Source organism: Parus major, chromosome 19 (genome assembly GCF_001522545.3).
Source record: "Parus major isolate Abel chromosome 19, Parus_major1.1, whole genome shotgun sequence".
Taxonomy (NCBI): domain Eukaryota; kingdom Metazoa; phylum Chordata; class Aves; order Passeriformes; family Paridae; genus Parus; species Parus major.
Genome location: NC_031787.1, coordinates 30723 through 47810, shown reverse-complemented (window position 1 = coordinate 47810; position 17088 = coordinate 30723). Strand labels below are relative to the sequence as shown.

Here is a 17088-nt window from a genome sequence, read left to right as displayed (position 1 = left end):
ACACAAGCACTCTACTTGCTAGGTAATTTTTCTTACCTCTCATTTGTATTTCTTGTTGCTCCCTCTCTTTCTTGGCTTGGATGGCAAGAAGGCGCCTGCTCTTCACAGCACTGATCATATCATCTGCTTCGATTTCCACCCGGTGCTCTATTTTCATCATTTCATGTTTTTTCTTTTCATTTCTTCCCATCATATGCTCCTCTTTCCCATTTTCCTTGGTTTTGGCCACCATTTCTTTTCGCTTCTGTTTCTCTGCCCTCTTCTTGTCGTTCTCCTCCTTCAGGACAGCCAGACGCTCTTTCCACAGCTCAGCTGAGGCCTGCTGCTTGGCCTCCACATGGTCCTGCACCGAGTACGTCATTAGGATCCTGTGACACAGTGCTCCAAGGATCTGCAATTTCTCTTCAGGAGTCAGCTCAAAGAACTCCGATGTCTCCAGCTTCTCCAAAAACTCATCCTGTACCTCATTATCCTCAAAAGCTGCTGAATCCTTACTTTCATCTACATTATCTGAGACCTCGCTTTCCTCTTGCACATCTGACTTGCGCAGGCACAGGCGAACCAACTCAGAAGCAGAATGCAGAGTAAGTGGGATTTCAGAAAGTTTCATTCCCAGCTCAGCATAATCCTCAGCAATTTCATCCTGCAGCAGGGTCTGCAAGAGGATGACCAGTACTCTGTTCAAGTACAGGAAGCCTCCCTTTTCTGCACAAAGGGCTTCCATCAGGGACACTGCTGTGATGGGATACTGAGCATCTGGCATCAATAACCCTGAGTAACAGCTCAGGAACTCCACCACCATGGCCACATCCCCAAAAAGTGTGTTAGGAAGTCCCTCTGGAGTATCAACCAGTTTAAAAGTAGGCAGTGTCTTCCCTTTCAGATCTTGGTCCTCAAATCTCCTCTGTTTTTCCAGTTTTTCCTTCATCTCCTTCTCCTTTCGCTCCTTTGCTCTTTCCTTCAGTTTCTCTTTCAGCTTTTCCCTTTTCTTCTTCATGTACTCCTTCCGCTGTTCCTCAGTCATGGTGGCCCATCTCTTCCTGTGCTCCAGGAGCTCGTAGCGTTTTTGTACTAACCCCCGCAAATCCTCGGGGAGACGGGCACGGTCCTCATTGGAGAGCAGCCGAGCTGTTTTGGAGATGATGCAGGAAAGAGCACTTTTTTTGTCTTCCCGGTCTTTGTTTTCTTTGTAATAGGCAATGAGATGGAGTGCTGCAGGAGGCAGGTGTTTCTGGGGTTTCCTGGAAGATCCAGGTGTGCCTCCAGAATTCCTGGGAGCCCTGGACACTTTAGTGGTACCTTTAGCCATGTCCAGCAGTGTCATTTGTTTCATTTTCATCTTGGGGGTCTTCAAACCTTTCCTGGGAGACTTGGCCTTCCCTGATGACTTCTGCCCATTCAGAACCCTTTTGCCTCTTTGCTTTTTGTCCAAGGATTTGCTGTTGCCCTTTCCCAGTCGGCTCCTCTTTGGAATATGAAAGTTAGAACCAAGTTTAGCAGGAGACACCATTTTCATCACCTCTTCCAGCTTTTCTTTAGGACATTTTGAGTTCTTAGAATTTTTCACCTTCAGTGGAGAGCCAATTATAGATTTTTCCAAATGCACATGGCACCACAGGGTTGGACTCAGTGGCTGTCCTAGTGAAGATCCATCTGTTTTGGATTTCTTAGGAAGCTTTCTGTCAGGTGACTGAGAGCTCTTCCTCTTGGTTGAGGGATTGAGAGCCATATACTAAAATTAAAGAAAGAATGATTTTGTATTAATATTGAAAGGTAAATAAAGGTTACTTAGATCTACTTCTGTCAATTATTTTTGCATGTTTTCATTCTTTTTCTAATGAAATTACTCATTGCATTAAGGGTAACAGGCTTCTGCAATCATAATCAGAGTCAGGGAACATCCTGGGTTGAAAGGGACCGTAAAGATCATCTTGTTCAAACACCTGCCACAGGCATGGACACCTACCGCTAGACCAGGTTGCTCCAAGCCCTATACAACCTGGACTTGAACACTTCCAGGGATGAGGCAGCCACAGCTTCTCTGGGCAACCTGTGCCAAGGCCTCACCACCCCCACAGGGAAAATTTCCCCAATATTCAACTTAAACCTACTCTGTGTGAGTTTGAAGTCATTCCCCCTTGTCCTGAACAAATATTTATCTTCTAGTTTTAGAACAACACTTGACAGAGTCTATGAAAAAGTGAGTTTACTGAATGAACAAAACAGTGCTTTCTACATGAAAGATGGATTTTAAAATAGTGCACTTCATGCTATGGCATTTAGTTGGTTAATATTATATTTGGCTGGTTAGCACAAAGGGCTGTAAGAACCCATTCTTGCTATGTATGTATTCAGTGCTAAATTTGTAATATCGGCTATCACTCAATGCAGCCCTGTACATGAACCAGGCCTCATGAAGTCACAGGCAACCAGGTCTTGGGCCCAATACCTGACACTACCACATACAGACTGTAGCTCTCCCATTTCTCTTACCCAGGAAGTCATGTCTTCACTTGTAGGCAAGTAATGCAAACTATTGGAAAAACTAAAAGGCAGTTGCATCCCAGATTTTCGAACCAGACCACTGTGTCAGATGTTCAAGCCATGTCACCCCTCAAAAGGTCAGCCTTCAGAAGAGTATGTTTTCCTGCTCTGCTTCTCTCTGGATTTAACAGATACGTGGAATTGGCACTTGGGGACATGGTTTAGCAGTGGCCTTAGTGGTGCTAACAGGCTTGATGCTCTTGGGGGGCCTTTCCAACCCTAATGATTTTGTGATTTTAAAACCCAACCAGCACACTGAGGTCTCTGCCAAGACCCAAGGAACGGTTGGGAAAGCAAAGCAGGTACTTTTAGGAATTCCTACCTTATGTGGGTCAAGCAAGAAGTCACTGAATTTACTGGGGAGAGAGTATCTCTTCACTAACTCATCCTCCACAACCCAGGGAGCGTTCTCACAAGTGCCAGCACGTAGCGCATTGTGACGGATGAAGTACCGCAGGATCTCCTTGTTGGGAGGACGCTCCGTACGGACTAAGCTATCTGCTGGAACATTGCTGATGATCTTGGAGATAACAAACAGACACACTGTTAATGATTAACTTCTAACCACATTAGAAATACAGATCATATAGTTTTAAGGAACTACTGTATTCCTTGTTTTATGTCCAAAAACTCTTCACTCGTTCAAAGCTCTCTTGGAAAGACTCAAACCAAACAGAATTTGCAGAACTGAGACACACAGGGATTGGTAGGAGCATCAGATAGTCAAAACAGTAAAAACTGTGAGTTTATGATGCAGAATTTTTGCCAAACTCCACTGTTTTACCTCTGACTTTCCTCCAGCTTGTGCTTGCTACTGACTTTAAAGCTTTTACACATTCATTTTTTATTTTTTTCCTGAGACCAGAGTAGCATCTCTGCACATAGTACTCTTTGAGGTCAGCACTGCCTCACTTGTCAAGTTACCGAAGAGCACACAAAAAGCACAGAGCAGTGCTGCAGCTTCCCAGAGCTTCTCAAAGCACTGCTACCTCCAACTCAGGGCAGCTCGGTCAGGACAACGGCAAAAACTGCCACTAATGATTTCATTGGTCTCATTAACTGCACGACCAGAGATAAGGCACTTAACAGCAACCACAATAAAGCTCTGTGACTCAGTGTGCGTGGTACCAAGTGTTTCCATGAACACAACCTAATTACAGATAGAAACAGCCAGGCTGGTCAGCCTCACAGACAACTATCCTGCTTCCAATGCCATGACTTTGGCAGAAAGTACTACATTGTGCTGTATAATCACAGACAGTGATTACTTAAACTTGCATATTTGTGCTATAATAGAAAGGACTCAAGTAGACAACTCACCTTATCTTCATTTTTCAGTTTGACATCATATTTGTGTGGCAGGAATTTAGGTGGAACCCACTTTCTTTCTTCCTTCTTCAATGAAGTGGGAAGCTTTCGAGGAGACCTACGTGCTCGATCATCTGATGAAAGAAGGTGAGACACAGTCTAATTATTACAGAAAAAAAAAAGGTTAAAAAATCCAGACCACCACTGGATGGGGCACCCTACTTCTCACTATCTGTACAGTGTTTGGTTAAACTAGAACATTAGGAAAATAACCCAAACCGGGTTTTAGAAAAAGCCTGAAGATACAGGCTGGAAATGGAGGCCCAGACCAGCTCTGAAATACATATATATATGTAATTTTATAGGTAGTCTGTAAAATACATGAAAGGGAGATGTAACCCAACCAGTAAACTTGCTTAGGGAACTCCTGCCAACAGCCCTGGCTGCCTCTGCCATGACTTCTTTGAAATAGTTCCATGGCAGTAATCACTGGCTTGGTTTTGTCTTAAGAAGAAAGCAATCTCCAAATATTTTTCTGTTTGTGGCTACCACAGAATCATGGAATAGTCTAAGCTGGAAGGGACCTTAAAGCTCACCTAATTCCAGCCCCTTCACTAGATTAGAGACACCTTCCACTAGACCAGCATGCCCCAAGCCCTGCCCAACCTGGCCTTGGACACCTCCAGGAATAAGGCAGCCACAGCTACTCTGGGCAACCTGTGCCAGGGCCTCACCTCTCTAACAGGGAAGAACTTCCTAGGATGCAAAGAACACAGTAAAGCAAGCATGAGGGATGAGAGTAATTCTCTACTAAATATACAGAGAATACAAGTATATGTTAAACCTAAATGAAGCTTAAAACTATAGATCTCAGAATCCCATAATAGAGCACTGAAGCTCCAGCACCATTATACCTAACACAGTATTAACCCAAGTGACTCTTCCCTTGGGATTTACTTTCTAGATTCCACAAACAGGAATGGCTATATGGAATTCCAAACAGCACCTGGACATTTGGGTGAGGAAGAAATTCTTCCATTGTCCATTCCAATGTCCATTCCATCCTAAAGTTAATTTTTAAAAGCCAACTTCATTTGTTGTTGCACTCTATTTTAATAAAACATTTATTGATCCCTGGAAGAGTTCAAAGTCTGGATAGAGATCACAGGAAATTGGTCTACTTGGAAGGTGTCCCTGTCCATAGCAAGGGGGTTGGACTAAGAGAATCTTTAAGGCCCCTTCCAATACAGCTGATTCTGTGTTTCTAAAGCATCTATATTGTGTTGTCTCCTGTATTCACTTTATTTCAGATTTTCCAGAGCAGTACAGGTTCTAAGTCTAGCCCAAGCTACAGAACCAGCCTTCAGCAGTTCACCATCAATTTTCAGGACAATCTAGCCTTTCCTTGCTCCTGCAGATTTTCCAGAGTTCATTTCCTAAGCAATTAAAAGTATAAAGCCACTTCAGACTGCACAAATGATGCAACAAAGCCAGTATAAAGCCTTATTTTTAGCTTCTGAAGGAGAGTACAGACTCCTAAGCCGAGAGACTGAAGTTATCTTTCTCTGTCCCATTTCTCTTCCAACAAAACCAGCAAGTTTCACACAAATATTAATAGAGCTGCCAAGGTTTGCTCTGCCCCCTCGTGTCTGTACAGGCACACACAGTTCTTACATCACAGTTATACAGAGCTTGTTACCGCCTCCAGTTACTCACTCTAGAAAATTACTTCAAGCCACATCACATGGCCACACGTGAACATTACTAGAGAGAAAAAGTCCAGGTCAGTGTGGCTGGGAACCCCCAGCCTCTGTGGATGCAACTCAGCATTTCCTACTTCTGTAGTCCCTCCTGTAACTGGAAGAAATGCTACATAATTATATCAACACACCCTGCAACGATTTGTTTCAGTGATGCTACCATGAGCCTATGTTCTGTTATAACCCAGAATATAAAATTACTAGCAATAAAATATCCTATTAGTAACAGCATATGTACAAGGAGAATTAAAAGAATGCGTGTTTACTGCTTAGGTTATGACTCTGCCAGCATCTTGAGTTGGAAAATGTTGAGGTCTTTTCCAGAAAGGGAAGGACAGTCCCACCTTACAGAGGTGACTACACACAAGCCAGAACCAACTGAGTCAGGGGCTGAAACAAGTGCAGGAACCCTCATGCTTGCAGTATCAGGTCTTGGAGTGCTGCACCAGCCATGCCCACAGTTGCTGGAATACCACACACCAATGCACAAAGGATCATGGTAAATATTTTTTAAACACCCAGATCCAAAATTGCTGCTGTAAATTTGATCACTGAGCATTTTTGAAGTAAAAGGTACTTCCCATGCCTCTTATGCACCATCTCTAGAGAACCACTACTCAATAAAAAAATATATGTATAAATAAATAAAGCATCATTAGCCCCTCTCCAAGCACAACACCTGTTTCAAATGATGTGTATAAGGCAAGATTGTCTCTAAAATATGGGGTTTTTTTTCTTTCTGATTATACAGAGCACTGCAATGAAATCAGAACAGCTCATAACAGTACCCATCAGAAAGAGCTGACTATTTTTAAGCTCAGGACTAGACCTTGATATAACTTCTTTTTCACTCTTGACTTTGCTATTTGGTGGCTGGGCTATTTTCAAAGTTTCCTCTTCCCCACATCAGAGGAGATTCCACACACTTTTCTGTATGCTGGAGTCACTATTTACAAATACGAATTGTTTATTCATTTATGAGATTTTAAAATAAAGCTCTCCAGGTTCAAACAAAGTTGTGGAATTTGGGTTGGTTTGTTTGAAAACATTTTTTGTAATCTGTTTTAAAGAATCTTATAATTCCATTTTAAAAATTTGCAGAGGACAAACTTAATGTGCTTGGTTGTTTTTTTGTTTTCTTTTTTTCTTTCAACAGTACTTCCCCACAGTCAAGAAAAGCTTTGGATACCACTACCTAGCTCTGTATCAAGGAAGAGCATATGCAAGAAGAACAAGGTTTCAAGGGATGCTTTATTTTGAGCTCTTAGGGAAAAAAAATTATTTTGTCTTAACATATGAAAATCGGAAAGAGAATAAACTATAAATGAAAAAAACCACTTAGTTTTTGTAACAACCAGGGACAAAGAGAATTAGAGCTTTTCTCTAACTCTAAAAAAACACACTTTAGAATTAGGGAGGTTTCCTCTGAGGATGAACATCACAGCAGAACTCTGTAATTCTGAATGAACCTTTGCCATTCCCCTCATTTTTCTAAAAACACATTTGTTATGTTTTAGAGGTTATAAATTTTGTGCATTGCTTTTGGTATTACACCTTAGACTGATAGCACATTTTCTGCTTTAAATCAGGCAAGAACAGCTGAAAGTCAACAGCACTGATGCCCCAAAAATTCACCACTAACAAAGACAACTTCTGGATTTTTTCCACGTAACACTGTTTAAACATTCACAACCCAGCACCAAGGTGTACATAAACTCCAACACTCACTGTCAGGTGCTACAGACTGCCATGCTGTCTCTCTACTTACTCATACTATCCCTCCTGTTGTCATCCTCCTTCAGCATAGCTTCCTTCTGGTTGTCCTGGGCTGCCTGGCTGGAGTTCTCCTTGTCGCTGGATGGAGAATCACAGGCTCCGTCAGATTTCTTTTCCGAGGCTTCTTCATCAACTTTGTCCAGGGGATGTATTTTCACAACTTTTACAGGCAACATTTTCTCCTTACCAACCTGCACAGAAATATTGACGAAGACTGAATGTGAACAAGACAGGCGAGCTAACAAACTTTAACTCTATGAGGAAGGGGAAAATACCGGCTAAGATAACCTAAAAGCAAAACTCCCAACCCACACCATTTTCCAAGGCTGCTTCCTCAGCCTAAGGACACAGTGTGTGCACAAGGTGCAAGTGTGCTCTCAGCAACCCCAGTTTTAGAGACTATGTCCTAAGCATTGCTCACACACAACACTAACTCCTCCACCTTTTCAAGAAGTTTGAGTTTTCATCAACATTCCCAGTTTCAGAAGGAATTTTCAAATCTTCAGAGCCTTATTAGAGATTTTTAATCTTTTGACTTCAAGCTCCATTTGTTTCAGACTACTGCTCCTTCTGGCAACGTATCAGGTGAAAAGATTATGACAGATGATAATTTTTAATTTCCTCTAATTAAAGCATGTATTTATATATAAACAGATCACATATTGAAGCAGTGTAACAATTTTATCTGTTCCAACCCCCCCCCCCCACATATCGGTCCTTTTTCTCTTGCTATTATTCCAGAATTCTGGAATGGTTTGAGTTTGAGGACCCTTACATATAATCCAGTTCCAAATCCCTGCCATGGACAAGGACACCTTCCACCAAAAGTATGGCAGAGAACCATTTTCCATCCAAAAACAGGTGCTGTCACTGGGATTCTATAGAGAAAATATTTTCACATCCTCCTAATAACTTGAGTGGCTAACATATTCTTCCCATCTCCCGCCCTTAGCCACCTGGAATTAGCCCTATGCAGAAGCACGGCATAAAATGGAAAACATATCCTTACCTCAAAATCACATTCTTCTCCCACTGCGAATTTGGTCATGATCTCCAACCAAGCTGCATCCACCAACTTTTCCAATGACACAGTGTTGTGGTGTACTATTTCCAGGACCAATTTCTCATACCAGATAGGGAACTCCTCCTTTAAGCTTAGCAAGCACAGAAGTAGTTTTCGTTATTAAAGGAATAAAAGCCCAAATGCAAAGTACTCTCCCATTTCCGAATTCCAGGAATTCCTGCTAATAGCCGGGACAGTGTTTGAGGCAGATGCCCCATTACCATGCAAACATCCAAGGGCTTTTTGCTCCCCTCCCTTCCCCCAGCACTCCCCTAGCCATTAGCTGGCCTGAAAATCCCAATTGTCCCAGTCCTTCCCAGAAGGAATACTGTAAACACTCAGGAAGAGTAGCACTGAGTGTGAACCCTTTCATGATGGTTATTACTGCTTCTCCATTAGACATTACATATAGATCAAGATGGTGCAATTATCCTGGGGGTTGTTACTTTAAAATGTTTGTTTCCAATAACACCACAATTCTGATAAAGATTCAGCATTTCCTTCTCCCCCAACAGGCTGCCAGTGCAGTAAAGACAGGGGCAGGTTTACACAGTAAAATTATCTTGGTAAAGAAAAATATCTTGTTTGTTTCACCACATCATGATCTTCAAATCATTCCATTCAAAGAAAAGAAAGGACTGTGACAAATTTACTCCCCTTCCTTCCCTTCTGAAAGCTGACCTCAGGTAGTTGACAGAGGCACTAAGGAATATGCTGCATAAAGCCTCCTGGCTAAAAAGTAAAGTCCATTTCAAGTTACCATAAGGAGGAACAAAATACTCCATTTCTCCAAAGTACTTTCAGCTTCCTAGACTCCAGGATCTGTGGCTGAGAACCCTCAGCTATATGTGCTGTGCTACAACTGCCATTAGCAAATTTATCCCTTTAGCAACGTGTCTAAATGAACTTTTTTATCCAGCTTAGTGTCAGGCATTAAAGCAGATGAACTGTCTGGGAAGCTTTTCACCCCGTTTCAAAGTGACAAGACCAAAATCTCATTTCACAGAATCTTCCTGCCTGCCCCGCCCCAATACTAGAGAGACAATAGCTAAATTTGTTATTGAGAAATTTGAGATACCTCCCGTTTCTATTTCATTGACATTTCTTAATGTTTCCAGAAGTGGCCAATCAATCCAACATGGATAACCAAAAGAAAGTAGCAGTACACCATTGGGTTTTGACTCAGGATTTTAAGTTCATGGATCTGCCTCTGCACTGCCCCTGCCCTCTCAAACAAGAACACCAGGCAGTAAAGCCTTAAGGCAGTAGTTCGTCACCCCACAAAGAAATTAGGACTATTAGCAAATGGGTTTCTTATTTGTTGACTTTAAGGTTGTTACTAACCACAAATTATGGCGAAATTCTCCTTAGGAAAAGGCTGTGAACTCTTTGCCAATGGATCAGAAATATGAAGAGAATCAGCATAAAATTCCACCTCTTAGGTGATACCACTGACCCTCTCCACATCCTGGTCCAGGGGAAAAAAAAGTCACAGAAGTCCAAGTCATCAGTTGAGAGAATGGAGAAATACGTCACTTATTTGGCATAATTCCCACGATTTGGTAATCACACAGTAAATTGTATGTGCTGTGACTTGAACCTTTACAGAAAATTCACTTCTATGACAAGGGCCATGCTGGATCTCATCCAAGGATTCCTGTGGGCTAGAGGAGGAAGTCAGGGCCACAGCAGCCCAGAAGAACACAAACTGCACAGAGCAAGGACTCTTGTTACTTTAAGTGGAACAGATTCTCCAAAATCTCACTAAAACCTTTTTTTTAATTTAGTGCATCAACTCTAATGCAGATCTGGGGAAAATAATTACAGGCGTAGACCTGACTGATCTCAAACACTTCAACAGACTCTTTTTATTCTATTTTGACTTTAGTTTGTTCAAGATTCGTTATTTTTCCCTCTAAAATATTCCCAATACTCCAAGGGCTTTAAAATATGTCAAGTGCCATACGCTGAACTATTTGCTGAAGTAACTACATGCTGAAGTAACACCAAGATACAGCACTAAAAAAATAAATTACCCAGCTGCATTAGTGACGGTGTAAAATTTGGACTTAACTTGCTTTCAACACCAGAATCCCAAGATCTCCCTAGAGCTCCTTACCTCACCTCACAAATTAACCAGACACATTCCCAAGCCCACAAACCCACGTCTCCACTGGTACTTACAGCTCAGCAACCTCCTGTTCCTCTTCCCAAGCCTCTTTGTGTGTCAGTTGGCTGCTTCCTGTGCTCTTGCATGTCCAGATCCGCTCGCTGTATCGCTCTAAACGTGCTTCGTACTCTCTGTACGAATGGCAGCTCAGGAAAACAGGATTTATGCAGTGGAAAGCACAATCACCACAGCACAAAACAGTAAAATTTAATTAAACTCTTATGACTGGAACATACAAAGGCTAAGGAGAGCCTCAGTGCAGTCTGACCCTGTGACTACCATGAGGATGCTGCTAAATCCAGTGTTGGTGCCTTCTGAGGCCAAAATGCCTGTCCTGCTCACCCTGGCACAGAAGGTTGCACACCACCAATAGCTCAGCTGCACTGCACAAGGGGAACGCAGGTGGCTGAAGGTTTCACAGCATTGCTAGCTTACTTTTCAGCTTTTCCAGTCTGATACATTGGAAAACAGCACAATCGACGTCACAGGCACAAGCAGGAAGTACGGCATCGATTGCTGCTAAATCCCTGACAATAACTGTTGTGGCAGAGGGGAGGAAAAAAAAGAAATAATCAAACAAGAAACAAGGAATCCTCTTTGAATTTTCAGCAACTTGGGACTGGCACAGGTTGCCCAGAGTAGCCACGGCTGCCTCATCCCTGGGGTGAGGCTGGATAGGTCTTGGAGCCAACCTGGTCTAGTGAAAGGTATCCCTGCCCACAGCAGGGAGTGGAACAACATGAGCTTTAAGATCCCTTCCAACCCGAATCATTCTGAGATTCTATGATTCAATAATTCAATTAATCACTTTAACAATGACTAAGTTGCAACTATAATATTAATTATTCCTGTGCCTTTCCCACAAAGAACAGCATTAAAACCAAATCAAATCCTCACAGCAAACAGTGGACTAAATGCAGGAGCAGCCGTCATCTCCAGCTTCATCCAGCAATCCCTCTGCATTCTCCCCTTGGTCTCCTTCTGTGTATCTGTGGAATAACTGAATGACAATTTTTTTTCCCACTAACATAATTTCATATCACTAGGGAGATCCAAGAGGCTTTTCCCTACAAACGTTCCCCTCCTTGTACACCCCTATGAGAATACGCTTAACCTCATCATTTCAGGACTCACATTTCCCATACCATCCTGGAATTTAGAAGTGACAGATATGGCCATTCCCTGTTCAGCTCAGATCTGCCTTTTCCATGCAACTTAATTCCATCTCCAGCTGGTCAGTTCATCTAACACTGACCCTGGACACACTTCTTACCCAGGAGTCCAGACTTGTCCCACAGTGCTGACCCTGCCTTTGTGCTCTACCAAGACCTCCAGGTCAGGTCCTGCTTTGAATTCCTGGGGCCAGCACAAAGCCAAAATACAGGAGGATGTTTCTGCGAAGTTTACGATAGCTCAAACTTCCCACTACATATATGCTGTTTGTCATCTTCACTTAAACTGGAAACAAAGCCAAGAAATTTCAGATTGTTCAGGAGGTCTGCAAGTCATCATGCCCCTGGTACGCCATAACCAACCCATCTCTCTACACAGCAGGAGCCTCCATTGCCAAAAATTCACAACACAGGAATAAACAAAAAAACCCTGGACACAAGCTACTTGTGAGCATTGCCCAAAACTCTATGAGTAACATGTATATTAAATAATGAAATAGCTGACTACCTACCCACCGTGTAGCTGTTAATGCATCGCATCTGTTTGCATCCCACTGCAGATCACTCAATGCTGAAAGGTAGCAAAATCAAAGTACAAACAAAATTACAGTAGAAAAAAGGGACCCTTTTAAAGAACGATGTTTAAAATTAACCAAGCTAGCCACTGCACAAAACAACTCCTGAGGGAATTAAAAGTTTACTTCCTCCTCAGTTCGTAATTTCTGGGAGAGCACCAATACCAACTCTAAAAAAGTTTTACTCTCCTTGAATTGCTTGTACTTGTATTAGCCAGGAAGGTAAACTTCCCAGAAAGGTGGGTACATTTACAAGGTCCTACTCCCTGGATGTGTGGCAAAGTTCTTCTGCAATCGGAGAGTGTGACGCAACAGTGCCTTGGTGCTGCCACCTTCCAGGCAGAGTTTGTCTGGCCAGTATCACTTGTGAGTATGTGAGCAGCAGCCATTAACCTGCCAAATGTGGCCCAACCTCTCTTCTTCCCTGCGCTGATACCATACAGAAGTATTAACTAAAGAAGGACAGCAGGCTTTTATCCAAAGAGAAGACAATACAGCTTCCCAAACCATGCACTGGAAGCTGAGGGAAAGCTTTGGCTGGAACAGCCCAGGCTGGCTGAGCTCTCTGAACCCAGCATCTTTCCTAATCCAGTAGCAGTTTTCCAAACTATGCTACAGCAGACCCACATGCCCACAGCTGAGCTGACTTCACCAGGGTACACACTGGGTACTTGGGAGACTGCAAATGCTCAGCACCCACTGCACTGGTGACAGGACACTACACATGTGAAGCATTTTCCTGACATTTCAGGTAGCTCAGAGCAGACCCCACTGAGCTCCTGGCAGGGATGAGTCTATCCCTGGCTGCCCTGTGCTCTGCTATCCCCACACCTACACAAATTAGCAGGGCCCAAGGCTTTGCCAGGATGCAAAGGGCTCTACACAGCAGGATTTCTCTGAGAAGGTTTTTGCAGGATTTGGCAGTGAAAGGAATCCACATAAAGCTACAAAGGAAAAAAGAGGCTAAATAAACACCTGAGCTCTGCTGACCAGCTTATTCCACTCCCACTGCTGCCTAACACTTCCACAACATACACCCAAAGGGCAGATGTCTCTCCTCATGCACACCACCACAGTTGCAATTTTTTTGTGCAACCCAATCTGCAGCAGCTGCAAGTCCTAACAACAAAAAAAAAAGCTTTAAGTACATTTGCTAACTTTCAAAAACCTCACTTGTAGCTGTGCAGTACAAAAACTTACAGAGTCTTTAGGGGAAGAGCTGATCAATAATTTTCCAAGATAGAAAACAATTCAGAATATATTCTGTCAAGTCTTGTCATAAGTAACAATGGGTGAACACTCAGATACCTCCTGGTACATTCTCAGTAGGTCCTTCCCATCTTCCAGAGCCACTCCTCTTCAACACTACCTAAGATAAATAGAAGTGACCAAAAAAACCCTCCAAGTCTTCCTTGGGTAACATCTGGCTCATTTGAAATTTTCTGTTCCACTCTTGGCTTAGCATGTATTTTAAACAGTCAACAAAGCAAAGCAGAAACCCAGCATTGCTTGTTTTCTCTTTTTAGCCTCATGTCTGTCTGCCAAGATGAACTTTCTAGAACATGCTAGGCTGCCTCCCACAGCACCCCATAAAGTACTTCCTCCAAGATAAGAGCATCTCTCCAGAACCTTAGCACTTGCCTTGGTTTCTTCTTTCCTTCTGATCCTACAGCTAACACCCTCCCCTCTCAGGATGAGAAACTATTTTTTTTTCCCCTTAATTTTAATACCACCCAAAGGTTTGCAGAAACATGTCCTCCACCTACTCACAAGATCCACCCAACAAAATGGTGCTCTCAGGAGCCCCAGAACTCCCTTGTGCTGTTCTTGACAAGACAGATGACCCTTAAAGACACATCTTCTTTTATAGAAGTAGCATTTAGGCCTAAACTCTTGTCTTTTTGATCACTGATCACTCCTTACAGGGAAGGAGAAAGAACTGCCTGGTCAGGTGGATGACTGAGCTACTTTCAGTTTGCACACACCAAAAGTGCAGGCTGGTGTCACAGACTGAATGTTTTAATTTGAAACACAGTTAAAAAGAAAGTCTCCAACACTCTGCCTAATCTTGTTTTAGTGGGCTGAATGCATTAACAATGCCTACCTGCACTCCAGAGATGCATCTCCTCTTCAAAAGCTACCTAATCCTTCCTAGGGGCTTCCTCTGCCTCTTCTGCTCAATACAGAAACAAGACACTCTTCAACACAGGGGCTGTTTAAGTCCTGAAGCCCCTTTGTCTTCCACAGTGTCAACAGCTTCTTTCTCTATCCATGCATTCTCTCTCACTTACAGCCCTTCCTTAGTTCTCAACTCAGATCCTGATTTTTATAACACAAACACCAAGCCAGCCTTCTGAAGCAGCAAGTCTGCAGATTACAGCGCCGAAGTCCTCCCCCTTCAGCCCTGCTGCAGACCTCGACAGTGGCTCTGCTGTCGCGCAGCTCTGTCAGTCACCTGCCTGGCCCACGGCCACTTCCTGCGACCAAGGGCTGTCACACGCAGGCAGGACAGGAAGGGGGGGAAAAAAAAAAAAAAAAAGGTTTTATGCAAAAGCAGCCCAAGAAGAGATACGGAAGCCTCCGGTTCCAGTGTGCTCCTGGCCCGTGGGACTCCAATGTCCGCAGCCGCTCCAGGAGTACGTGAACTGCTCTCACAGCCCGCTTTGACGGTCCCCGGTGCCCGTTAGCTCTGCTCCCCGCCCGCTCCAGCCCCGCGGAGCTCCCGTCCTGCTTCCCCCGCCCGCCTTGAACACGATCCGGAACTCCGCGTGGAACAACGACCCCGCCGAACCCGCGCGGCCCCACCACCGCTTTGTTCGGCGCCACCGCCCCGGGACCCGCCCAGTCCCCCCCGCGCCCCGGTGTGGCGGATACTCGCGGGTGCGGAAGGCCTCCTGCGTGTGGGGGATGACGAACCGCTCGCCCGGCTCCCCCGGCGGCAATGGCTTAGCTAGCGGGAACGGCTTGCGACCGAGTAGCGGCGCCATGGTGGGACCCTACGGGGCCCGGGCGGGACGGTTGAAAAATGGCGGGAGATTCCGCTCCCCCTCACGGCGGGCGGCGGGACCGACCCCGCGCGCGCGCCCCGACCCTGCCGCCCCGCCCCACAACTCCCACCCCCCACGCCGCGGTGCCGACAGTCTATTGGCGGGACGCCCGAGTCGCCAGCTGCGGATTGGCCGCACGGCCGGTCGATCGCGCCGCCGCGCCCCACCCCGCCGGCTCGGCGGGGTGAGAGGTCACGTTATGTAAGTAGCGGCGCACTGCGCGGCTCCATTTTGTGGCCCCCCGTTATTCGCCCTCCCCACTGTCTCGTGACGGCCAACCACAGCGCACTCCGCCCCCTCCAGTCCCGCGGCCACCAATCAGAGCGCGTTCTGGCCACCGCCTCTTCTCGCGCCTATCCGGCTACCGCGGCGGGGCGCGCGCTGGGCTTTGTCCTCCGCGTCTAGCGCGGGGCATTGTGGGGTTGTAGGGGTGTCTATGGCGGGCGCAGCTGCCCTCTTAGGAAGGCCCGGGCCGGGTCCAGCCGTGCGAGCTCTCAGCGTCTCCTCGGCGCTGAGTCCCTCCGCTCCGCAGGGAAGCGGAGCGGCGGCTCCGGTGGGCTGGCCTCCGGGGCAGATGAGGAGGAAGAGGAGAGGAAGGGAGCCGCGGCCTGACGGCTGTGGGGGAAGTGGGGAAGGAAGCCCAGCCATCCCGTGGGTGCTGCTCCTGGGAATGGAGGAAAACAAAAATTTCGAGAGGTGTGGGGTGGGTTTATGACTTTATTTTTTCTTCATAGGAAATGTGTGGGGAGTTTTTGTGTCGTGAACGTTTACCGGGGATTGAAGGAGCAGCAGCTCGAGCACTGCCTGCCTAAAGCAGTCAAATCAGAAACGGTGATCTCATACATCTTTCCCAGGGCTTGGGAAAGCAGATTTGTGTTTAATGTGCAAATACCTTCTAGGGATTCTGAGTTTGTGCTGCTCATGGCACTGAAGACTAACTAGGTCTGCATTATTACAGCCCTGTTGTGGCTGCTTCAGGATGAGAAGCAGCAGCCCTGGAAAACTGCTCGGAATCATAGAATCATAGGGTTTGGATTGGAAGGGACCTTAAAGATCATCTTGTTCCAACCCTTGCCATGGACAGGGATCCCTTCCACTAGACCAAGTTGCTCTGAGTCCCATTCACCCTTGCCTTGAGACACTTCCAGGGATGGGGCAGTCACAGCTTCTCTGGGCAACCTGTGCCAAGGCCTCACCATTCTCACAGGGAAGAATTTTCTCCCAATGCCCAGTCTAACCGTGCCCTGTGCCAGGCTGTTTATGCTGAGTGATTTGGCGCAAGGGGATGTATGAATTGAGACCAGTTCTGCTGTGGAGCAACAGAGTTAATGGTGTCATTTATATCCCTAGCAGACAGAAGAGTAACTGGATCTCACACACTGTTTTCCGGATTGTAGATGTAATCGTCAGATTATTATTGTGTGTTTACTAGATTGCTTTATGGGAGTGAGGATTCCATAATTTCTTCTGGTGAAGTATTAAAAGCATTTAACTTCCCTAAGTGCACACTCATTTGAGGTGTTCTGTAATTCTGGGAAGACATTTGTGCTGTGAGTATCCCTGGAACACAGCAGTTGCATAATGGAGCACAGAGCGTAGTGTCTGCTGGAATCAGAAATCCGCTGTATTTTCCACAGCATTGTAAACAGGCAGGAAAGAAGGGTAATGCTGTA

The 17088-nt window shown here is 45.1% G+C and overlaps 1 protein-coding gene across 4 annotated transcripts in view; it reads right to left on the bottom strand.

The window, feature by feature from the left end:
- Window positions 1–15466, bottom strand: part of BAZ1B (bromodomain adjacent to zinc finger domain 1B) — a 39926-nt gene extending 24460 nt beyond the window's left edge. The window contains exons 1-8 of one of the 4 annotated variants that reach the window (XM_033518945.1): window positions 12306–14889; window positions 11519–11610; window positions 10636–11158; window positions 8398–8542; window positions 7381–7579; window positions 3865–3986; window positions 2867–3064; window positions 37–1732 (exon numbers count right to left, since the gene is read on the bottom strand). In XM_033518945.1, coding sequence (XP_033374836.1) covers window positions 37–1732; window positions 2867–3064; window positions 3865–3986; window positions 7381–7579; window positions 8398–8436 — 2254 coding nt within the window. In that variant the 5' untranslated portion in view covers window positions 8437–8542; window positions 10636–11158; window positions 11519–11610; window positions 12306–14889. Of the gene's footprint in view, window positions 1–36; window positions 1733–2866; window positions 3065–3864; window positions 3987–7380; window positions 7580–8397; window positions 8543–10635; window positions 14890–15242 lie in introns of those variants that run through there. The other 3 variants (XM_033518943.1, XM_015646659.3, XM_033518944.1) reach the window with 3 other exon arrangements.
- Between the last annotated feature and the right edge of the window lie 1622 nt (window positions 15467–17088).